A 20,195-nucleotide genomic window follows, 5' to 3' on the forward strand; every position below is an offset into this window, starting at 1 on the left:
TAAAGCAACAGACAGCATGGATTCATGAAAGACCGAAGTTGTCAGACAAACCTGATTTCTTTTTATGAAGAGGTAAGTAAAACCTTTGACAGAGGGGTGGGCGTGGTATACTTGGCTTTTGCAAAAGCGTTCGATACAGTTCCCCAAACGCAGCTTGGAAATATCAGTTTGAAAATGGATAGAAAAAACTGGCTAAAAGACAGAATTCAGAGAGTAGTGGTTAATGATTCTTACTCTGATTGGTCTACGGTTATCAGTGGTGTACCCCAAGGTTCAGTGTTGTGATCCTTACATTTTAATATCTTTATAAATGATATTGGGTCTGAGATCAAAAGTAACATTTCTGTCTTTGCAGATGACACCAACCTATGCAGTGGAATAACGTCCTTACAGGAGGTCTCTAATTTACAAGCCGACCTCAAGGCTCTGTCTAATTGGGAGACTATGTGGCAGATGAGGTTTAATGTTGATAAATGTAAAGTTCTGCACTTGGGGGCTAAGAATATGCATGCATCATACATACTAGGAGGAGTACAACTAGGGGGATCCATAGTGGAGAAGGATCTGGGGGTTTTGGTAGATCATAAGCTCAATAATAGCATGCAATGCCAAGCTGCGGTTTCCAAAGTGAGAGAGAGAATTTTGCCCCTGTACAAATCATTAGTAAGACCTCATCCGGAATACGCAGTTCAGTTTTGGGCTCCAGTTCTCAAAAAGGATATCAGGGAACTGGAGAAAGTGCAGAGAAGGGCAACCAAACTGATGAGAGGCATGGAGAAGCTCAGCTATGAGGAAAGATTAGAGGAACTGAATTTATTCTCTCTTGAGAAGGAGATTAAGGGGGGGATGTTACCTAGTTACATAGTTAGTCAGGTTGAAAAAAGACACAAGTCCATCCAGTTCAACCACAAAAAATAAAAAAAACAAAATAAAAAACACAGTAAAATCCTATACACCCAACTCCATACCCACAGTTGATCCAGAGGAAGGCAAAAAACCCCAGCAGAGCATGATCCAATTTGCTAAAGCCGGGGAAAAAATTCCTTCCTGATCCCCCGAGAGGCAATCGGATTTACCCTGGATCAACTTTACCTACAAATCTTAGTACTCAGTTATATTCTGTACATTTAGGAAAGAATCCAGGCCTTTCTTAAAGCAATCTACTGAGCTGGCCAGAACCACCTCTGGAGGGAGTCTGTTCCACATTTTCACAGCTCTTACTGTGAAAAAACCTTTCCATATTTGGAGGTGAAATCTCTTTTCCTCTAGACGTAAAGAGTGCCCCCTTGTCCTCAGTGTTGACCGTAAGTGAATAACTCAACACCAAGTACACTGTATGGACCTCTTATATATTTGTACATGTTGATCATATCCCCCCTTATTCTCCTCTTCTCAAGAGTGAATAAATTCAGTTCCTCTAATCTTTCCTCATAGCCGAGCTCCTCCATGCCTCTTATCAGTTTGGTTGCCCTTCTCTGCACTTTCTCCAGTTCTCCGATGTCCTTTTTGAGAACTGGTGCCCAAAACTGAACTGCATATTCCAGATGAGGTCTTACTACAAGCATACCCCGCTTTAAGTACACTCACTTTACATACACTCGCGAGTAAGGACATAACCGCGAGTGTATGTAAAGTGCCTTACATGTACTGTACAGACATTTTGCAGCCGCAGTAGAAAGAGCTGAGGCTTCCGAGAGCATAGCTCGCCCTGTTCCAGTGTGCCCCTGACACCCCCACTACAGCCCCTGAGACATCAACTACATCTCCTGACACCCCCACTATAGCCCCTGACCCCCCACTATACCCTAGAAGTGAAAAAAGGTATTGTTTTACTTTAAGTACATTTTCATTTTACATACATGCTCTGGTCCCATTGTGTACTTAAAAGTGGGGTATGCCTGTAATGATTTGTACAGGGGCAAAATTATATCTCTGTCTCTGGAGTCCATACCTCTCTTAATACAAGAAAGGACTTTGCTCGCTTTGGAAACCGCAGCTTGGCATTGCATGCCATTATTGAGCTTATGATCAACTAAAACCCCCAGATCCTTCTCCACTACAGATCCCCCCAGTTGTACTCCCCCTAGTATGTATGATGCATGCATATTCTTAGCCCCCAAGTGCATAACTTTACATTTATCTACATTAAACCTCATCTGCCACTTAGTCGCCCAATTAGACAGAGCATTGAGGTCGGCTTGTAAATTGGAGACATCCTGCAAGGACGTTATTCCACTGCATAGCTTGGTGTCATCTGCAAAGACAGAAATGTTACTTTTGATCTCAGACCCAATATCATTTATAAATATATTGAAAAGTAAGGGTCCCAGCACTGAACCTTGGGGTACACCACTGATAACCTTGGACCATTCAGAGTAAGAATCATTAACCACGACTCTCTGAATTCTGTCTTTCAGCCAGTTTTCTATCCATTTACAAATTGATATTTTTAATCCTGTAGACCTTACCTTACACATGAGCCGTGTGTGCGGAACTGTATCGAACGCTTTTGCAAAATCCAAATATATCACGTCCACAGCCACTCCTCTGTCCAGGGTTTTACTTACCTCTTCATAAAAGGAAATCAGGTTTGTCTGACAACTTCTATCTTTCATGAATCCATGTTGTCTGCTGCTTAAATAGTTTTTTTCCAGCAAGAACTCATCCATGTGGTCTTTTATTAAACGTTCCAGTATCTTCCCAACTATAGAAGTTAAATTAACAGGCCTATAGTTACTTGGTAAAGACTTTGTTCCCTTTTTAAATATAGGCACCACATTGGCCCTGCGCCAATCCAGTGGTACTATTCCTGTCTTTAATGAGTCCCTAAATATTAGATACAGTGGCTTTGAAATGACAGAGCTCAACTCACCTAGGATCCGTGGATGGATGCCATCAGGTCCAGGTGCTTTATCCACCTTTATTCTGTCTAAATATATCTGGACCATATCACTTTTGAGCCATTGTGGATTTGAGGCTGTGTCACTCCCACCCCCATTTTGGACATGAGCTCCCCCATGCTCCATTGTATACACAGAGCTGAAGAAAGCATTTAATAAATTTGCCTTCTCTTTGTCCCCAGTCACCCACTCTAGATTATTTTGTAAGGGGCCTACATGCTCAGACTTCACCTTTTTACTATTAATATATTTAAAGAATTTTTTGGGGTTTGTCCTACTATCTTTTGCAATCTGTCGTTCGTTTTGAATTTTTGCATCCTTGATTTCCTTTTTGCATATCCTGTTATATTCTTTGTAACATTTAAACAACACTAGTGTTCCTTCATTTTTATATTTTTTAAAAGCTACTTTCTTATTGTTTATAGCTTTTTTAACTTTGACCGTGAGCCACATAGGTTTTATTTTTAGCCTTTTAAACGTATTGCCCATGGGAACATACTTTGCAGTGAGGTTCCACACAGTCTTTTTGAAGAATTCCCATTTCTGTTCTGTGTTCAGCTGTGCCAATAGTCCCTCCCAGTCCAAGTCCTGGAGAGCAGCCCTCATCCTTGGAAAATTTGCTCTCTTAAAATTTAGTGTTTTAATATTTCCTGAATGTATTTCTTGCTTATAGTTAACATTAAATGAAATCATGTTATGATCACTGCTACCTAGGTGTTCCTTTATCTGAACATTAGTAATAAGCTCTGCATGGTTTGAGATTATCAGGTCCAACAGGGCATCATTCCTAGTTGGGGCCTCAATAAACTGCACCATAAAATTGTCCTGCAATAGGTTTTTAAATTTTTGTCCTTTAACTGTCCCAGAAGTGCCATTAATCCAGTCAATTTCTGGGTAGTTAAAATCCCCCATTATTATCACCCATGTGATGTACAAATATATAAGGGGTCCATATACTGAACTTGGTGTTGAGTTATTCACTTTACGGTCAACACAAAGGACAAGGGGGCACTCATTACGTCTAGAGGAAAAGAGATTTCCCCCTTCAAATACGGAAAGTTTTCTTAACAGTAAGAGCTGTGAAAATGTGGAATAGACTCACTCAGGAGGAGGTTCTGGTCTGCTCAGTAGATTGCTTTAAGGCAGGCCTGGATTATTTTTTAAATGTACGTAATATAACTGGGTACTAACATTTATAGGTAAAGTTGATCTGGGGAATATCCGATTGCCTCTCGGGGGATCAGGAAGGATTTTTTTTTCCCTGCTGTAGCAAATTGGATCGTGCTCTGCTGTGTTTTTTTTTTTCCTTACTCAACTGTGGGTATAGAATTGGGTATAAGGGATTGTATGATATTTTTTTTTTGGTTGAACTGAATGGACTTGTGTCTTTTTTCAACCTGACTATGTGTCTCAGCCAATCAGAAGGGAGAGTCCCGGACAGCCGAGTCTCCTGTGCAACATTGCTGGATTGAAATGGGGCTCAGGTAAGTATGAGGGGGCTGATGCTCACTGAAGTTCAACAGGTTCATTCAACAAAGCAAAGGAGGCTACTGGGGGAACCAGAACCTCTGCAACATTCCGTATTAGAGAAAAAACCCTGTTCCAGAAGCCTTGCAACCTCAAAACACTCCCACCATATATGATACATACTGCCCAATACTTGACATCCTCAGAAGCACAGGGGTGAAGTATACGGATAAAGCCTCGACAAGCTGAGAGGAACTATGTACAATGGGGTCATAACTTTGACATTAGCTTCCACTAGAGAAATATTCAACACACCCTTATAGGCTAGATGGAAGGACGAATGGCAACGTTCAACATCATTGTCAGAGGCAAGATCCAAGTCCAACACCCGCATGTAGGAAAATTTATCTGGGAGTTGAGCAGCAACCGATAGATAATAGATATACCTCCCTATGCCCTGCCTCTTGTGCACACCATGTGTCATAGGAGGTGACTTTAGGGTCTTTAGTCACAGATAGATGATGGCATTTTAAGCTTAGAGCAACCATGAGCCAATGTGAATGGGCCTGCGAGGTGTCCTGCTAAATAAGCCTTTATTTAGCCAACAGAAAAAAAAAGTCTTGGGATCCTGATCAAGGGGGAAAGCAGGATTATTGAAAAGATTAGTTAAGGGATAAAAGGGGGGGGGGCTAGTTTGTGATCGTTATGCTCTCTATCCCAGACTGCCATAGAGTTAGAAAAAGTTGGAGCTAAAAATAAGCACCCTGCGCCTTGTTGGTTGCCATTTGAATTAATCCGGGAGGACCTTGTTAACAGCCTTCCTTTCAATCATTATCCAATCTGGTTTTTCGGATCGGGCATAGACAGCAGACAGTTGAGTGACCTTTGCAGCCTGATAGTAACGGGTCAGATGGGGAGAGACCCAGACCTCCCACCATTTTAGGGGCATACACTTGTTTCGAAAGCCTGTGACCCTTCTCTCCCCACGCATAGCATACGAGTTTAGACTGAAATGTAGTTACATCTGATTGTCCTACTGCATTGGGTAGGGAGCAGAAATAGTATATGGGGAAAAAGTAATTTTTATGGAATGAAACCTACCCAGCCAGAACAGATCATGCCCCTGGCCATCTCTTAATGTCCTTTTCCAACTTCTTATATAAAAGGCAGGTAATTGACTTTACAAGGATGTCAATCGAATCCCAAGGTATAGGATATAATCGGACCTCCAGGCAAATGAAAACAGATCCTGTAGTCGAGAGACCAGCTATAAAGGGGAGAACATTTATGGTGATTGATTTGTGTTTATTCACCTGGAGGCCAGAGGCCCGGCCAAAAAAGAGATTTTTAATACAGCTTACCTGTAAAATCTTTTTCTTGGAGTACATCACGGGACACAGAGCGGCATTCATTACTATATGGGTTATATGGAGTACCTTCAGGTGTAGACACTGGCAATCTCAAACAGGAAATGCCCCTCCCTATATAACCCCCTCCCATAGGAGGAGTACCTCAGTTTTGTAGCAAGCAGTATGCCTCCCAAAATGGTCCTCAAAAAAGAGGGGTGGGAGCTCTGTGTCCCGTGATGTACTCCAAGAAAAAGATTTTACAGGTAAGCTGTATTAAAAATCTCTTTTTCTTTATCGTACATCACGGGACACAGAGCGGCATTCATTACTATATGGGATGTCCCAAAGCAATGCTTACAATGAGGGGAGGGAGAACATCTCCAAGACAAAAGGATTTAATTTAGAGATATACTCAAATCATAATAAATCCAACTTAGTTGAGAAAAATAATTTTAAATTTTAAATTTAACTCAAAAAAGAGGAGCCCCCGGAATCCGAGGGTCTCAAACTGCAGCCTGCAGCACTGCCTGCCCGAAGGCAGTATCAGTATTCCTTCTTACGTCCAACTTGTAGAATTTTGTAAACGTGTGGACAGAAGACCAGGTTGCCGCCTTGCAAACTTGAGCCATAGAGATCTGGTGGTGTGCTGCCCAGGAGGCGCCCATGGCTCTAGTAGAATGAGCCTTTAATGATACTGGAGGAGGCAACCCTTTCAAGCCGTAGGCCTGAGTGATTAATTGCTTAATCCACCTAGAAATGGTGGACTTTGCAGCTGCCTGCCCCTTCTTGGGCCCATCCGGTAGAATGAACAGCACATCTGTTTTCCGGATCTTCTTTGTAGCTTTAAGATAGGCCTTCATGGCCCTGACAATATCCAAGGTATGCAGCAACCCTTCCTTTCTGGAAGTAGGTTTAGGGAAGAAGGATGGTAATACCAAATCCTGGTTCAAATGAAAACTGGATATGACCTTCGGTAGGAAGGATGAGGGCGGAGGAACGACCCTGTCCTTATGAAAAACAAGATATGGTTCCTTACAGGATAAGGCCGCTAGCTCCGAAACTCTTCTTGCGGAAACTATGGCAACCAAAAATACTAACTTCCTTGTCAGTAGAACCAAAGGAATTTCAGCCAACGGCTCAAACGGTTGTTTCTGTAAACTTGACAGAACAAGATTTAAATCCCACGGACAAAGCGGGGATTTAACTGGAGGTCTAATACGTAAGACCCCTTGAAGGAAGGTCTTAACCAGCGAGTGGGTGGCCAGCGGCCGCTGAAACCACACTGACAGAGCAGAAATCTGTCCTTTGATTGTGCTTAATGCCAATCCTTTATCCACTCCTAGCTGGAGAAAACTTAATACTCTATCGATGGTAAATTTGCGAGAAAGCCATCGCTTGGACTCACACCAGCCTACATAGGCCTTCCAGACCCTGTAATAAATCACCCTAGAGACCGGTTTCCTGCTCTGATTAGGGTAGAGACTACTTTCTGAGACAGACCTCTACCCCTGAGAATCAGGGATTCAGCTTCCAGGCCGTCAAATTTAGATGCCGTAAGGCAGGGTGGAGGATCGGACCTTGCGATAGCAGGTCTGGCCGTAGAGGAAGAGTCCAAGGGTCTCCCACTACCATCTTTAGGATGAGTGAGTACCATGCCCTTCTGGGCCATGCTGGAGCTACCAGGATGACTGGTATGTGTTCCACCCGGATCCTGCGCAGCAGGCGGGGTAGTAACTGGAGCGGGGGAAACGCATAAAGAAGTTTGAACTGATGCCAAGGGCAAACCAACGCATCGGTTCCGCAGGCCATCGGATCCCTTGAGCGGGATATAAACCTGTCTAGTTTCTTGTTGAGTCTCGATGCCATGATATCCACGTCCGGCACTCCCCATCTTTGGCAGAGTGCTTGAAAGACTTGTGGATGCAGAGACCATTCCCCCGGCCATAGAGTCTGGCGGCTTAAGAAGTCCGCCTGAAAGTTGTCCACTCCTGGAATGAATATTGCCGATATGCAGGGCACATGCGCCTCTGCCCATAGGAGAATCAAGCTCACCTCTCTCTGAGCGGCTTGACTCCTGGTTCCCCCTTGGTGATTTATGTATGCCACGGCCGTGGCATTGTCTGATTGAATTCTCACCGGGAACCCCTGCAATTTTGACGTCCAAGCCCTGAGGGCTAGTCGAGCAGCTCTGAGCTCCAAGATGTTGATGGGCAACTGCTTCTCTGGCTTTGCCCAAGTACCTTGGCGAGTGCAACCATCCAAAATTGCTCCCCAGCCCATCAGGCTGGCATCTGTGGTCACTATCTTCCAAGCCACTGGGCTGAAAGACTTCCCCTTCAGTAGATTCTGAGGGTCTAACCACCAACACAGACTTTGTCGGACTCTTGATAAGAGCGGCAACGGGATATCCAAGGCCTGTGGCCTTCTGCTCCATGCTGACAGGATGGCTGCCTGTAGGATGCGAGTGCTTAGAACCAGTAGGATTAATTCCTTGATGGCTTTTACCTTCCTCAGAGGTAGGAACACTCCTTGTTGTTCTGTGTCTAATCTCATGCCGAGATATTCCAACTGCCTTGTGGGCTGGAAAGCTGACTTTTCTCGATTTAGGACCCAGCCGAACCTCTCGAGGTATTGGACCGTGAGGGCCACTGCTCGCTCCAAGCCGGGAGACGAGTGGTCTATGACTAGGAGGTCGTCCAGGTATGCTAGGATCGTGACCCCTTGGATCCTTAGCTTGGCTAGGATCGGAGCTAGGACCTTCGTGAACACCCGGGGGGCCGTAGCCAACCCGAAGGGAAGCGCCACGAATTGGAAGTGACGCGAAGCCACCATGAAGCGTAGATATCTTTGATGTGGCTGTTGGAACATGAAGGTAGGCATCCTTTATGTCTATGGACGCCATGAAGTCGTCCTTCTGGAGTGTGGCAGCTGCTGACCGCACGGATTCCATCCGAAATGAGCGGATCTTTAGATATGCATTTACCATCTTTAGGTCCAAAATTGGCCTGACATCTCCATTGGATTTTGGGATGATGAATAGGTTGGAGTAGAAACCCAGCCCCTGTTCCAGGACTGGTACCTCTACTATTACTTCCTGGGAAAGTAGATGATCTAATGCCGATCTTAATGCGGCTCCCTTTTCCGGATCGTTTGGAATCCTCGACTTCTGGAAATGAGGAGGAGGAAACCTTAGGAAATCTAATTTGTAGCCTGTGGCCACGGAAGACCGTACCCACTCGTCGGGAATGCTGGCTTCCCAAATCTCTGAAAAGAGTCGCAGCCTTCCCCCCACCTTCGTGGGTGGGGGCGCCCCTTCATAAGGTTGGCTTGGGGGCTGGTTTTGCTGGTTTGCGAAACCACTGCCTTTTGCCTCTAACAGCCTGTCCTTGTGATTTGCTGTTGAAGCCGAAGTTTGCTTTTGCAGGAGGCCGTCGATACTGCTTGGCATTAGAGGGCCCCTGCCCAGGGGAATACTGTCGTTTAAACGCAGGCCCCTGAACCTTCTTCTTAGTTGGCAAGAGAGTACTCTTGCCGTTTGAAATGGTCTGAATGTATTTATCTAGGTCTTCTCCGAAGAGTCGTCCTCCATGGAAGGGGAACCCTACCAGGAGCTTCTTGCATGGGGGGCTCAGCCTCCCAGCTTTTTAACCATAAGAGTCTTCTCATATGGATAAGGGATAACGATAAACGTGACGCTTGCTGGATAGAATCCTTGATTGCGTCTACCGTAAAACATATGGCCTTAGGGACATCCGAAAATTCTTCTGCCTGCTGGGCAGGAATAAGTTTAAGCATCTGCTTAAATTGATCCGATAATGCTTGAGCGACCCCAATCGCAGCCACAGCTGGCTGTACTACTGCCCCTGCAGTAGTGAAGGAGTTCTTAAGTAGTGCTTCCAAGCGCTTATCAACTGGATCCTTGAACACCTGTATGTTTTCTACAGGGCATGTTAACGATTTGTTAACACATGAGATGGCTGCGTCCACTGCAGGAGTAGCCCATCTTTTGGAAAATTTTTCTTCCATAGGATATAGGACAGAGAACTTCTTAGGTGGTAAGAAGATCTTATCTGGCTTGTTCCAATCTTGGAACAAAACTCCCTCTAATAGAGGATGGATCGGAAACACAGCATTGCTTTGAGGCGCCCTCAGTGAGCCCAAAGCTGAAACCGTCGATACCTGGAGATCTGGTACTGGCAAGTTGAATGCCCTATGGACCAGTCCGACAATCCTTGAATCCACCAGCTCTCCCTCAGGGAGACTGCCCCAGACTCCTCTGTATCCGGATCCTCGATCCCTGAACCTACTTGGTCCTTGTCCAAGAGGTCGTCCAATTCCCCTGAGGAAAGGACCTCCTCTTCTGAGGGTCCGCGCTCGGGCGACGGAGATCTATTCCGCTTACTGCCCCGCATAGCTGCGGCTATCATTTTACCCATGCTTTTCTGCATCTCTTTTAAAGAGGTGAGTAATACCTCCTCCGTGACCATCTTAGGGTTGGACTGACCCGCGTCAGCTCCAGCCCCAGATCCCGATGGCCCCAAGGCTCCCTGTGGGGAAAGCAGCGGCATAGCTTTGTCCGAGACCTCAGACTCTCTGGGGGAATCCCCACCTCTTGTACCCTTGTTTTTTGATGCCATGGTACAATACCGAGGTACACCTGCTACTTATTGGTACCTGGGACTTATAAATAGTTAAATGCCCAAACACCTGTTTTGGGGGATAAAAAAATGCTTCCTCTCCCCTAGATGACACTTTTTTTTTTTTTTTTTTTTTTTCAAAAAAAAATCTTTTTTTTTTTTTTTTTTTTTTTCAAATCTAGGAAAGAAAAAACATTCTGTCCCCCTGAGTAGTATTGCAAGAAAAACTATGAGATGGAAAAGAAACAGCCTATTCCTAGGCTTGAAAACAGTCTTTCTGAAGACTGCAATATTCTTTCTGGCCACTGTGTGTCCTCGGCGCCCCGTGCTTGCCGTTCTGGTCTTTCCTCCTCAGTTCCAAAGTATTGAATGAGCTATATGGAACAAACAAGGAAGGGCCGCCCCTTCCTTAAGCCACTGACCCGCCCTTCCCCCCCAGCAATCTCAAACAGGAAATGCCCCTCCCGACAGGGGGGGGGTGGGGTTGGGAGGAAGGGACCTCTCTGCTCCAGCAAACTGCAGCCTGCAGCCTGGAACCATGAGGAGGTCAGCGTTTTGCCTGCTTTGCAGGCCATGAGGAGGAAGACTGAATGGAGCATCGCCTGGAGGCTTGCAGGTAAGCACAGCTCTCTGACACACACATATATTTTTATATAACACAGGCCCCACTCAATGCTTTTCCAACACTACAAGGGAGGTCACATCTTATGGGGAATAATACATATAGAGCCATCCTATCTTTATGATATGTGACTAGTTGCCAGATGCAGTGCATAACTTTAGGCATGTCCCCTGTGACCCCCCAGAAAAAACCTGCTAAGAACCAAGTTCCGCAAGTTTTCCCCTCACTTACCTGCTCCATGCCGCAGGACTTTGCCAAGCAAGAGGCCCAATCTTCCCCCATCTCGGTGGGGATGTCTAGACCTTCAGGCCCTGGGTTCCTATGAAGGATCCACTGTCCTGGGCCCATATAGCACTCTGGCAACAGAAACATTAGGCACCCAAAGGTTTCTAAGTTCTGGGCCCAGGGTCCAGCTCTCTAAAAAGAAAAGCATTATGGGCTATACCCCAAGGGTTTGGGGTCCGGTTACTGACCACTTTAGCGCTGAGGCTTTTTTGGACAGAACCGGTTAGCTCACCTAATCCCAAGGATGTGGAGGCAAGCTAAACCATGACTAACACCTAAGACACTGGCGGAAAAAACTGAGGTACTCCTCCTATGGGAGGGGGTTATATAGGGAGGGGCATTTCCTGTTTGAGATTGCCAGTGTCTACACCTGAAGGTACTCCATATAACCCATATAGTAATGAATGCCGCTCTGTGTCCCGTGATGTACGATAAAGAAAACATATAAGGCCCCTTTCACATGTACGGATCCTGTGAGGATCCGTACATGTCTCATCTGCTCAGCGGTTGATCCCTGCTGAGCCGGCAGATGACAGGGACCACCCTGTTAGATCTCTGCTCTTCCCTATGTGGGGGGGGGGGGAAATCGGATGAAAATGAATGCGAGCAGCTAGAGGAAATTTTGAGGGCTGCTCTACAGTATATTGTTTATAAATAAATTGATCTTTGGGGGACCCTACTTACCACACTGAACTATTCCGAGTACTCGCCATTTCCGCCCCTGTAGCCAGATTTCAATCCAGGTACATACCCCATGGTCCATTCCAACAGACCTCAGTTTGTTAAGTAAACAACTGTGGGCAACTGTATCAAATGCCTTTGCAAAATCCAGATACATCACATTCACAGGCTTTCTATTATGTAGATGGCAGCTCACTTCTTTATAGAATGTTAATAGAGAGGAGGCGGCGAGGAGACAGACAGTAGAAGCGAGGAGGAGGGAGTAGGAGAAGACACAGGAGCCTCTACCCGATACCCCAATGCCCGCCGCAGCCTGATGTCTTCCGCTGCCCGATCACATAAGGCCTTCATGTCAATAAGCAGGCGATTGGTTGCTAGGACCATCTCCTAGCAACCAATCCCCTGCTGGCTAACTCGCAAAGTTAACTTAAGAAGCTTCTGTGCTTCTGCCCTCCATCCAGCACTGTGCTGCCAATCACCTTCACTCTGCTAGTAAAAAGAGCGGTGGAATCTGGGGGAATTTACTTGTCGGCTTGATCGTGATTGATGGGTTGGCGACCCTGGCTATAAAGTTTTTTATCAATCACTAATAGACGGAACATAACCCTACAGTCAAGAATATAAGGATGCTGTGTCCATCCATGGGCAAAAGAGAAATAACAATTTAGGGCTCATTCAGATGGATAATTGAGCCCATCTTCAACGCAGAGAATCTGCTTTTGGATCTGTGTACCCTTTCTTGCCCACATGTTAAACTTTAATGCAATTGTGTCTATGTAGCCAGTGTGTGCATCCACTTCTTCTATGGTCTATGTTCATAGACCAGGGATAAGCAATTAGTGGACCTCCAGCTGTTGCCAAACTACAAGTCCCATCATGCCTCTGCCTCTAGGTGTCATGCTTAATGCTGTCAGAGTCTCGCTATGCCTCATGGGACTTGTAGTTTGGCAACATCTGGAGGTCCTCTAATTGCTTATCCCTGTCATAGACCATAGACTTTATGGGCTGCCTGCACACAGCTCAGGAGGTGGATGCACATGCATCTGCAGTGGCTCTGCACTGAGGCTTAATCGCCCATCTGAATGTGCCCTTAAAATCATGTATTCTGCCTGATACAAACCTCTTAATTTGAAATTATTACAAAAGGGTACCCCAAATTATTATTTAAAGATAAAACATACTTTGGATGGAGGATCGGTTCGCCACACTGAACACGGGGTCTTTAATACTCTGGGTCCAAGGCAGACTTAGAGCAACAACACCTCTTTCATGGACTTTAATTCGAGAGACAGTCCCATTCCTGCAGAAGGTTCCAATGTTGACGGGTACGTCACCTGAGAAAGTGCTGATCTTGAAATGTAATAGGTCTGGACAATTATCTGATGGATGGATCTGTTGAAGCCATGGATTAGGGAAGCCAAGTACAAGACCATTGCTTCGGATGGCTGATATGTGCCAAAAAAATGTCCGATTTAAACTATTTAAACTTGAAGGTAGCAGGCTTACATTTAAAGGACAAGCACCATAATCACAATCTAGAAGAAAAAAAAAAAAAAAAAAGAGAACAAAAAAAACAATAAATGTAGACTATAACTGAATACCAATATACAATATTAAAAATTATCTTGTGCCCACACTATGCATACTACATTATTTGCACATTCTGAATAGGGATGAGCTTAGGAGTGTTCGGACATTCCTGGCCTACAGTGACTGCCTTCCCACACGATAGCTCAGGTGGGTTCAGACTAGCATACAAAAAACACACTGAACACACATCATTAAATCTGCACAAGCAAATAAAACACTTTACAAGTCCTACAATCACCTCTGTAGCTATAGGTATTTGAGAAAATTGTGTTCAAGAGCTGTGGAAATCAGATCTTGCCAGTCTGCCAGCATCCTGATGTAAACACACAGCATATGCCTCTAAAGCTGTTAGGCCCCGTTCACATCTGGCGAATTGGGATTGTGCCACATGTGTTTAGGTGACAATCATTTTTAATGGCACCTCATATGTGGCACAGTTTTGCCACAATAAATCATGTGGCAATCAGCATTGTGTGAAGCTTGTTATCCAAACAGGAGAAGAAGCTTCTTTTGGGCAACAAGCGTCATGCAATATGGTTTTCCACGACAATCATGGCAAAACCGCACCGTGTTTAATGAATGGCACCCAAAACACGCATGGTGCGTTTTGGCACTAATGCCGTGCAATATGGAATTGCAGTGATTCTGCCCACGATCCCAAATCGCCAGTTGTGAACTGAACCCTCACTAAGAGTCTTTATTAGGAACTCTTAGGATCTTTGAAAATGCTTGTTTCAGGCTAGGTTCAGACTGCTGCATCAGATTCTCTTTTTCCTTTTTATTTTTTTATTGACAATTTGTATAAAAAAAGAATTTCCAATATACAACATAACAAAAAGTAGAGGAAAACAAGGTGTAATCAAACACGAACATTTGATGGAGTTCACGACAAACCGTTGCACTATAACGGGGATATGCAATTAGCGGACCTCCAGCTGTTGCAGAACTACAATTCCCATGAGGCATAGCAAGACTCTGACAGCATGACACCAGAGTCAGAAGCATGATGGGGACTTGTAAGTTTTGCAACAGCTGGAGGTCCGCTAATTGCATATCCCTGCACTATAACATCAATTAACCACTTCAGCCCCGGAACATTTGGCTGGCCAAAGACCAGAGCACTAAGGGGTTTTTTTATTAAAAGCAAATCCACTTTGCACTATAAAGTGCACATTAGGAAGTTCAGTCGCTATAAATCTGAGGGGTGTAGACTCTGAAATGAGGGGAAGCTCTGCTGATTTTATATCTAATCATGTACAAGCTAAAAATGCTGTTTTTTAATTTTCCTTGCATGTCCCCCTCAGATCTCACAGCTGCAACCTACTACCCTTGCACATCTCCACCCTCTGTGCCTCTGAAGGCATAGGGAAAGTTAAATGCCCCACTATGACACAAACAAGTAACGGAGAGTCATCCCAAAATCAGTCGATCTCTTACATCTAGCACACCTTAACGTACGATCAGGCCGGGAAAAACCGACACGACATAGAATCTTTAGTTTCTCGGTTGCATCCTCATATTATATCTATCACCGAAACATGGTTCAAAGCCGACTACCCGGCCCTTTTGGATGACATGCTACCAGAGGGTTACAACATTATCACTAAAAACCGCCCAGGCTCCCGCAGGGGTGGCGGGGTCGCAGTCATTTTCGACCAATCCATTGCATGTACCGAACTGTCCATCCCCTATGCTTCCTCCTTTGAAGCGCTGGCTACCCGATGCCTGATCGATAACAACAGTGTCCTCCTCCTTACCATTTACCACCCTCCAGGTTTAGGAGATGCCACTTTTATTGCAGACTTCAACGCCTACATTCTACAGGCACTAACCCTGGCCGACAGGATTATAGTCCAAGGCGATCTAAACTATTGGCTGGATTGTCCCTCGGCCTCCAACGCCAACCTCCTTCTACAGGATATGACGGAACTTGGTTTTTCCCAACTCGTCAATGGACCCACACATAAGAAAAAGGCCATCAGCTTGACGTCTTATTCACATTAAACTGCACCTATGAGGATCTCACTATCACCGACATCCCCTGGTCTGACCATAAAATGGTGAGCTGCAAATTTCCCGAATTTGTCCCACGCTCCCCTATTGTCAAAAAAACCAATGACCTTCAGGCCCCCCTAGTCGAAATCTGAAAAAGATTACCACATATTCATTTTCCCGAACCTTATCAAAAACAGCACTTTTTGTCAAACCGCCTGGACCGCAAAGAAGCCATTGCTGGACGACTCAGAACGGGACACAAACTCGCTGGAAAAGGCTATTTCACTATTCGAACAAAAACTAACTACTACACTTAACATCCTAGCTCCTCTGACTATCCATAACAACAGACCTAGACTTACAAAATCTAGACCCTGGTAATAACGACTCTCTCCATCTCAATAAAACCATCTGCCGTCGTCAGAAAGAAAATGGCTTAAAACCAGATCTACCAAAGATCTTGCGGCATATAAAATTGTTAGTAAAAGCTATGCTAAAAGTATTCGTTCAGCAAAACGAACATTCCTCCAGACACAGATTAGGAACGCAAACAACAAGCAATCTGAATTGTTCAAAGTTATGAAGGAACTTTGTGCCCCTAAAAGATTCCAGCCACACATTGTGCCATCCCAAGAGCTATGTAACAACATCTCGTTGGGATTCTCGAGCAAAGTATCAAGACTCCTCACGCAATGTGCCAACAACTCTTTTAGGCTCCCCACTCAAGCCCCTCTTAAACACGAATCACTGCCCAAAAAAACTTTTTAGTTTCGAATTGGTAAAGACCCACGACCTGGAAGCCTTGATTTTGAAATTAAAAACTACTTACTACCCCGGAGAAGTCTGCCCTGCTTGGCTCATCCAGGAGAACTTACACACCATTATTGATGATTTACGCTACCTAGTCAACCGTTCACTCCATCATGGGATTGTTCCAACAACTCTAAAACACGGCTTTCTGACTCCACTTCTAAAAAAAGCCGGGCTTGGCTCGACCGACACTACAACTTCCGACCCATTTCAGCTTCTCATTTTTTTTAGCTAGTGTTATCGAAAGAGTGGCTCTTCTCCAGCTTCAAATCATTGTGAGGATGGCCCTGCTCTTCCATGATCTACAGTCGGGCTTCCGCCCTGGGAGGGGAACCCGAGCTGGTAGCTTTGTCCACTCGAGAGAAGCTCCTTAACGTGGTGGATGCGGGCGGGTCGGCAGCCCTGGTACTGCTCGACCTGTCTGCAGCTTTGACACCGTGGAATCACTCCATCTGCTTTCCAGACTCGAGTCCTCTTTCGGGCTGGGAGATACCGCCCTTGCTTGGTTCCGTGATTTTTTAACAGCTCGCACCCACCAAGTTAAGATGGGCTCTTTTCTATCCCCGATTACCACAGTGGAGAATGGGGTCCCTCAGGGATCAGCCCTGTCCCCCATTCTCTTCAACATTTATCTTAGGCCTTTACCCGACATTATTGCTAAACATGGTCTCTGGTTCCATTTGTACGCGGACGACGTCCAGTTGGTAGCCGATGATCTAACTTACCCTGACATGCCCTTAAGATTGGCCAATTGTCTGCGCGACATTTACCACTGGATGACCATCAACAAACTGTGCCTCAATGGTAACAAAACGGAGGTCATGATAGTTGGAAAAGGCAAGACTGACTTTCTTCAAAATTGGCCCACTGAGTTGGGCTTGACACCTAATCCGAAAGATAAGGTGACGGTCCTGGGGGTTATCCTGGACGAAAAACTAAGTATGATTCCCCAGGTTAGACAATCGGTTTCGAGAGCCTCCCATTTTCTACGACTTATCCGCAAGGCAAAACATCTCCTGACCCAAGACCAGAGGAAAGACTTAGTCCAGGCACTAATTATTTCTCGCCTTGACTATTCAAATGGAGTCCTACTAGGCATTCCAATGAAATGGTCTAAGAAACTGCAGCTGGTGCAGAATCAAGCAGCCAGGCTTATCTACAATCTCCAAAAGCAAGACCATATCAGCCCTGTGCTCAAAGAACTTCACTGGCTCCCTGTTACAAAACGGGTCAATTTTAAAATCCTCTGTCTGATCTACAGGGGCTACCACCAGCTGGGCCCACAGTTCCTATCAGATCTGACTCCACACTATATACCTAGACGCTGTCTTCGCTCAGCCGACAAAGCTCTACTCATTGGCAATACTGACAGGCTAATTTCTATAGGAGGAAAATGGATTGGCTCCGCGGGGGCGACTCTCTGGAACCAAATCCCGCTTAACATTCGCATCTCCCGAAGCCTATGTGCGTTCAGGAAGAAGCTGAAGACCTGGCTATTCTGCCAAGCATTTCAATCCTAGGCCAATTTTTCTTCGCTGATTTCTTTTTTTTTTTTCTTCTCCCTTCTCTTTTAATTATGTCCCCCACGCCAGAACATCCGGGCTATTTTGTCACAAAGCGCTTTGGCACCACCGACCGGTGGTATATGCGCGCTTCCCAAATAAATAGTAATAATAAAAATAATAAAAATAAGTGCACTTGCAGTGGAAAGTGGATTTGCTGTTCGTAAAATAACCAACTCTAGCTCATGAAACTCCTCTTCTCAGCACCTCTGTAGCTCAAACAGTGGTGCATATTTACAAGGCCTGCGCCCGGCAGAGGGACAAAAAGGCGCAGCTGACAGGAATCTGCCGACCGGGTCCGAGTTGCTGACTCCAGGACAGGCAGATTTACCTGACGTGACTGGAGATAGGTTGTGCCCAGGTTTCAGGTGGACAGAAACCTGGGCATAATTTGTGAAACTCAGGCCGTTCAGGTCAATCCCGTACAGGTGGCAACCCTATCCATAGTAAAACCTTGCTCTCTGTGGGAAAGAAAATCTAATTTGCAGAGGTCGGACACACTCCCTGCTGATTCAGTACCAGAACTCAGAACTCTCTAATCAGCAGGGAGAATGAGCTTTGCTTACTGCACAGCTAAAGGTCTGACTGAGTAGCAGCATGTCAGACCTCTGCACATCCCAACTCAACTCTGCAGAGAGACCTCTGCTTCCACACAGAGAGCAAAGTCCCACTATGCAGCTGCAGTCAGCTGGCAGGCTTTTCCACTCAGGTTGTAGCTGCTTTAGAAAGAAAATAAATTGCAATCTACTGAACACCATTTTTTTAGTGCACTTGGAATGTATTAAAGTGGTAGTAAACTCTGTACTACAACTTTCACTTACAGGTAAGCCTATAATAAGGCTTACCTGTAAGTATAAAGAATGTCTCCTAAACCTGTACAGTTTAGGAGATATTCCCCTCACAATGCGCCGCTGACTGCAGCGGCGCATACGCAGCGGGGATCTTCGGCTAAAGGCCCAGCAGCTGCCGGACCTTGCCGGACAGAAGTCTCCCGCGCACATGCGCGGCATGGAGCGGCGATACCCGGAAGACACGCCGAGGCAAGATGACATCTCCCTCGGCGTGGACCAGGTAAGTTCCCCTAACCTTGTTCCAAGGTAAGTATTTCATAATGAGCTAGTATGCGGTGCATACTAGCTCATTATGGCTTTTGCTTTTCAGGTATGGGGGAAAACCCCCCCCCAAAAAAAAATAAACCACAAGAAGCGCTTTACTACCGCTTTAAGCTAAATTAAAACTAAGAGTTTCAATTGTACTTTAAAGCGGGAGTTCACCCATTTATTTATTTTTTGATCTTTTCCCCTTAGATTCCTGCTCGTTTTGTCTAGGGGAATCGGCTAGTTGTTTTAAAATATGAGCCGTACTTACCGTTTTCGAGATGCATCTTCTTTGTCGCTTCCGGGTATGGGTCTTCGGGAGCGGGCGTTCCTTCTTGATTGACAGTCTTCCGAGAGGCTTCCGACGGTCGCATCCATCGCGTCACTATTAGCCGAAAGAAGCGAACGTTGGTGCGGCTCTATACTGCGCACCGACGTTCGGCTTCTTTCGGAAAATCGTGACGCGATGGATGCGACCGTCGGAAGCCTCTCGGAAGACTGTCAATCAACATAGGAACGCCCAGTCCCGCAGCCCATACCTGGAAGCGACGGAGAAGATGCATCTCGTAAACGGTAAGTACGGCTCATATTTTAAAACATCTAGCCGATTCCCCTAGACAAAAACGAGCATCCATCTAAGGGGAAAAAAGTCATATATTCGGGTGAACCTCCACTTTAAATCACAAAGCTGTCCGATTTGTAGTGGTTAAGAGGTAGTATGGAACCCTCACCACTGAAAGGTCTTTTTAAGGCCACTCCATCAGGGTAATAGGCTTTAGTGCATTTATTAGGCATATAAACATGTGGGCATGGTTTATGCTAATCTGAAGAGCATCAGATTCAACAAGCACTAGGTATTTAACAAGGTGACAATGGCTTTCTTGAAGCCCTTAAAATATAATTCAGCTTCAGTATGGGAGTGCTGAATACAGATCTTAAATGCTGCTAAAAGCATGTTCAAAGTAAATACGTGAGGGCAGAAATACTAGTGATGGTCATTTTCTGAAAGGTAGAAAGTCCACCCTGATCCTGGAATCTACCTAGTGTCCTAGTAGTTGTGGGGAAGAGGCCTTGTCCCCAATCAACATGTGTGCAAGGTGCATGGGCATATGGCCTGTTACGGTTTGGGGAGGGGGGGGCAGCGCCTCTTTTCCTGGCCTGCCAGGCTGCATGCTTGGATGAGTCTGGTATGGATTTTGG

At 45.4% G+C, this 20,195-nt stretch overlaps 1 protein-coding gene across 2 annotated transcripts in view; it reads right to left on the minus strand.

Moving 5' to 3' along the window:
- The window catches only part of CDCP1 (CUB domain containing protein 1), a 96,035-nt gene that overhangs the window by 33,552 nt on the left and 42,288 nt on the right, over window positions 1-20,195 (minus strand). For both annotated transcript variants that reach the window (XM_040353149.1, XM_040353148.1), the window contains exon 3: window positions 13,123-13,476. In XM_040353149.1, coding sequence (XP_040209083.1) covers window positions 13,123-13,476 — 354 coding nt within the window. The remainder of the gene's footprint in view (window positions 1-13,122; window positions 13,477-20,195) is intronic.

This window comes from Rana temporaria, chromosome 5 (assembly GCF_905171775.1).
Source record: "Rana temporaria chromosome 5, aRanTem1.1, whole genome shotgun sequence".
Classification (NCBI taxonomy): Eukaryota; Metazoa; Chordata; class Amphibia; order Anura; family Ranidae; genus Rana; species Rana temporaria.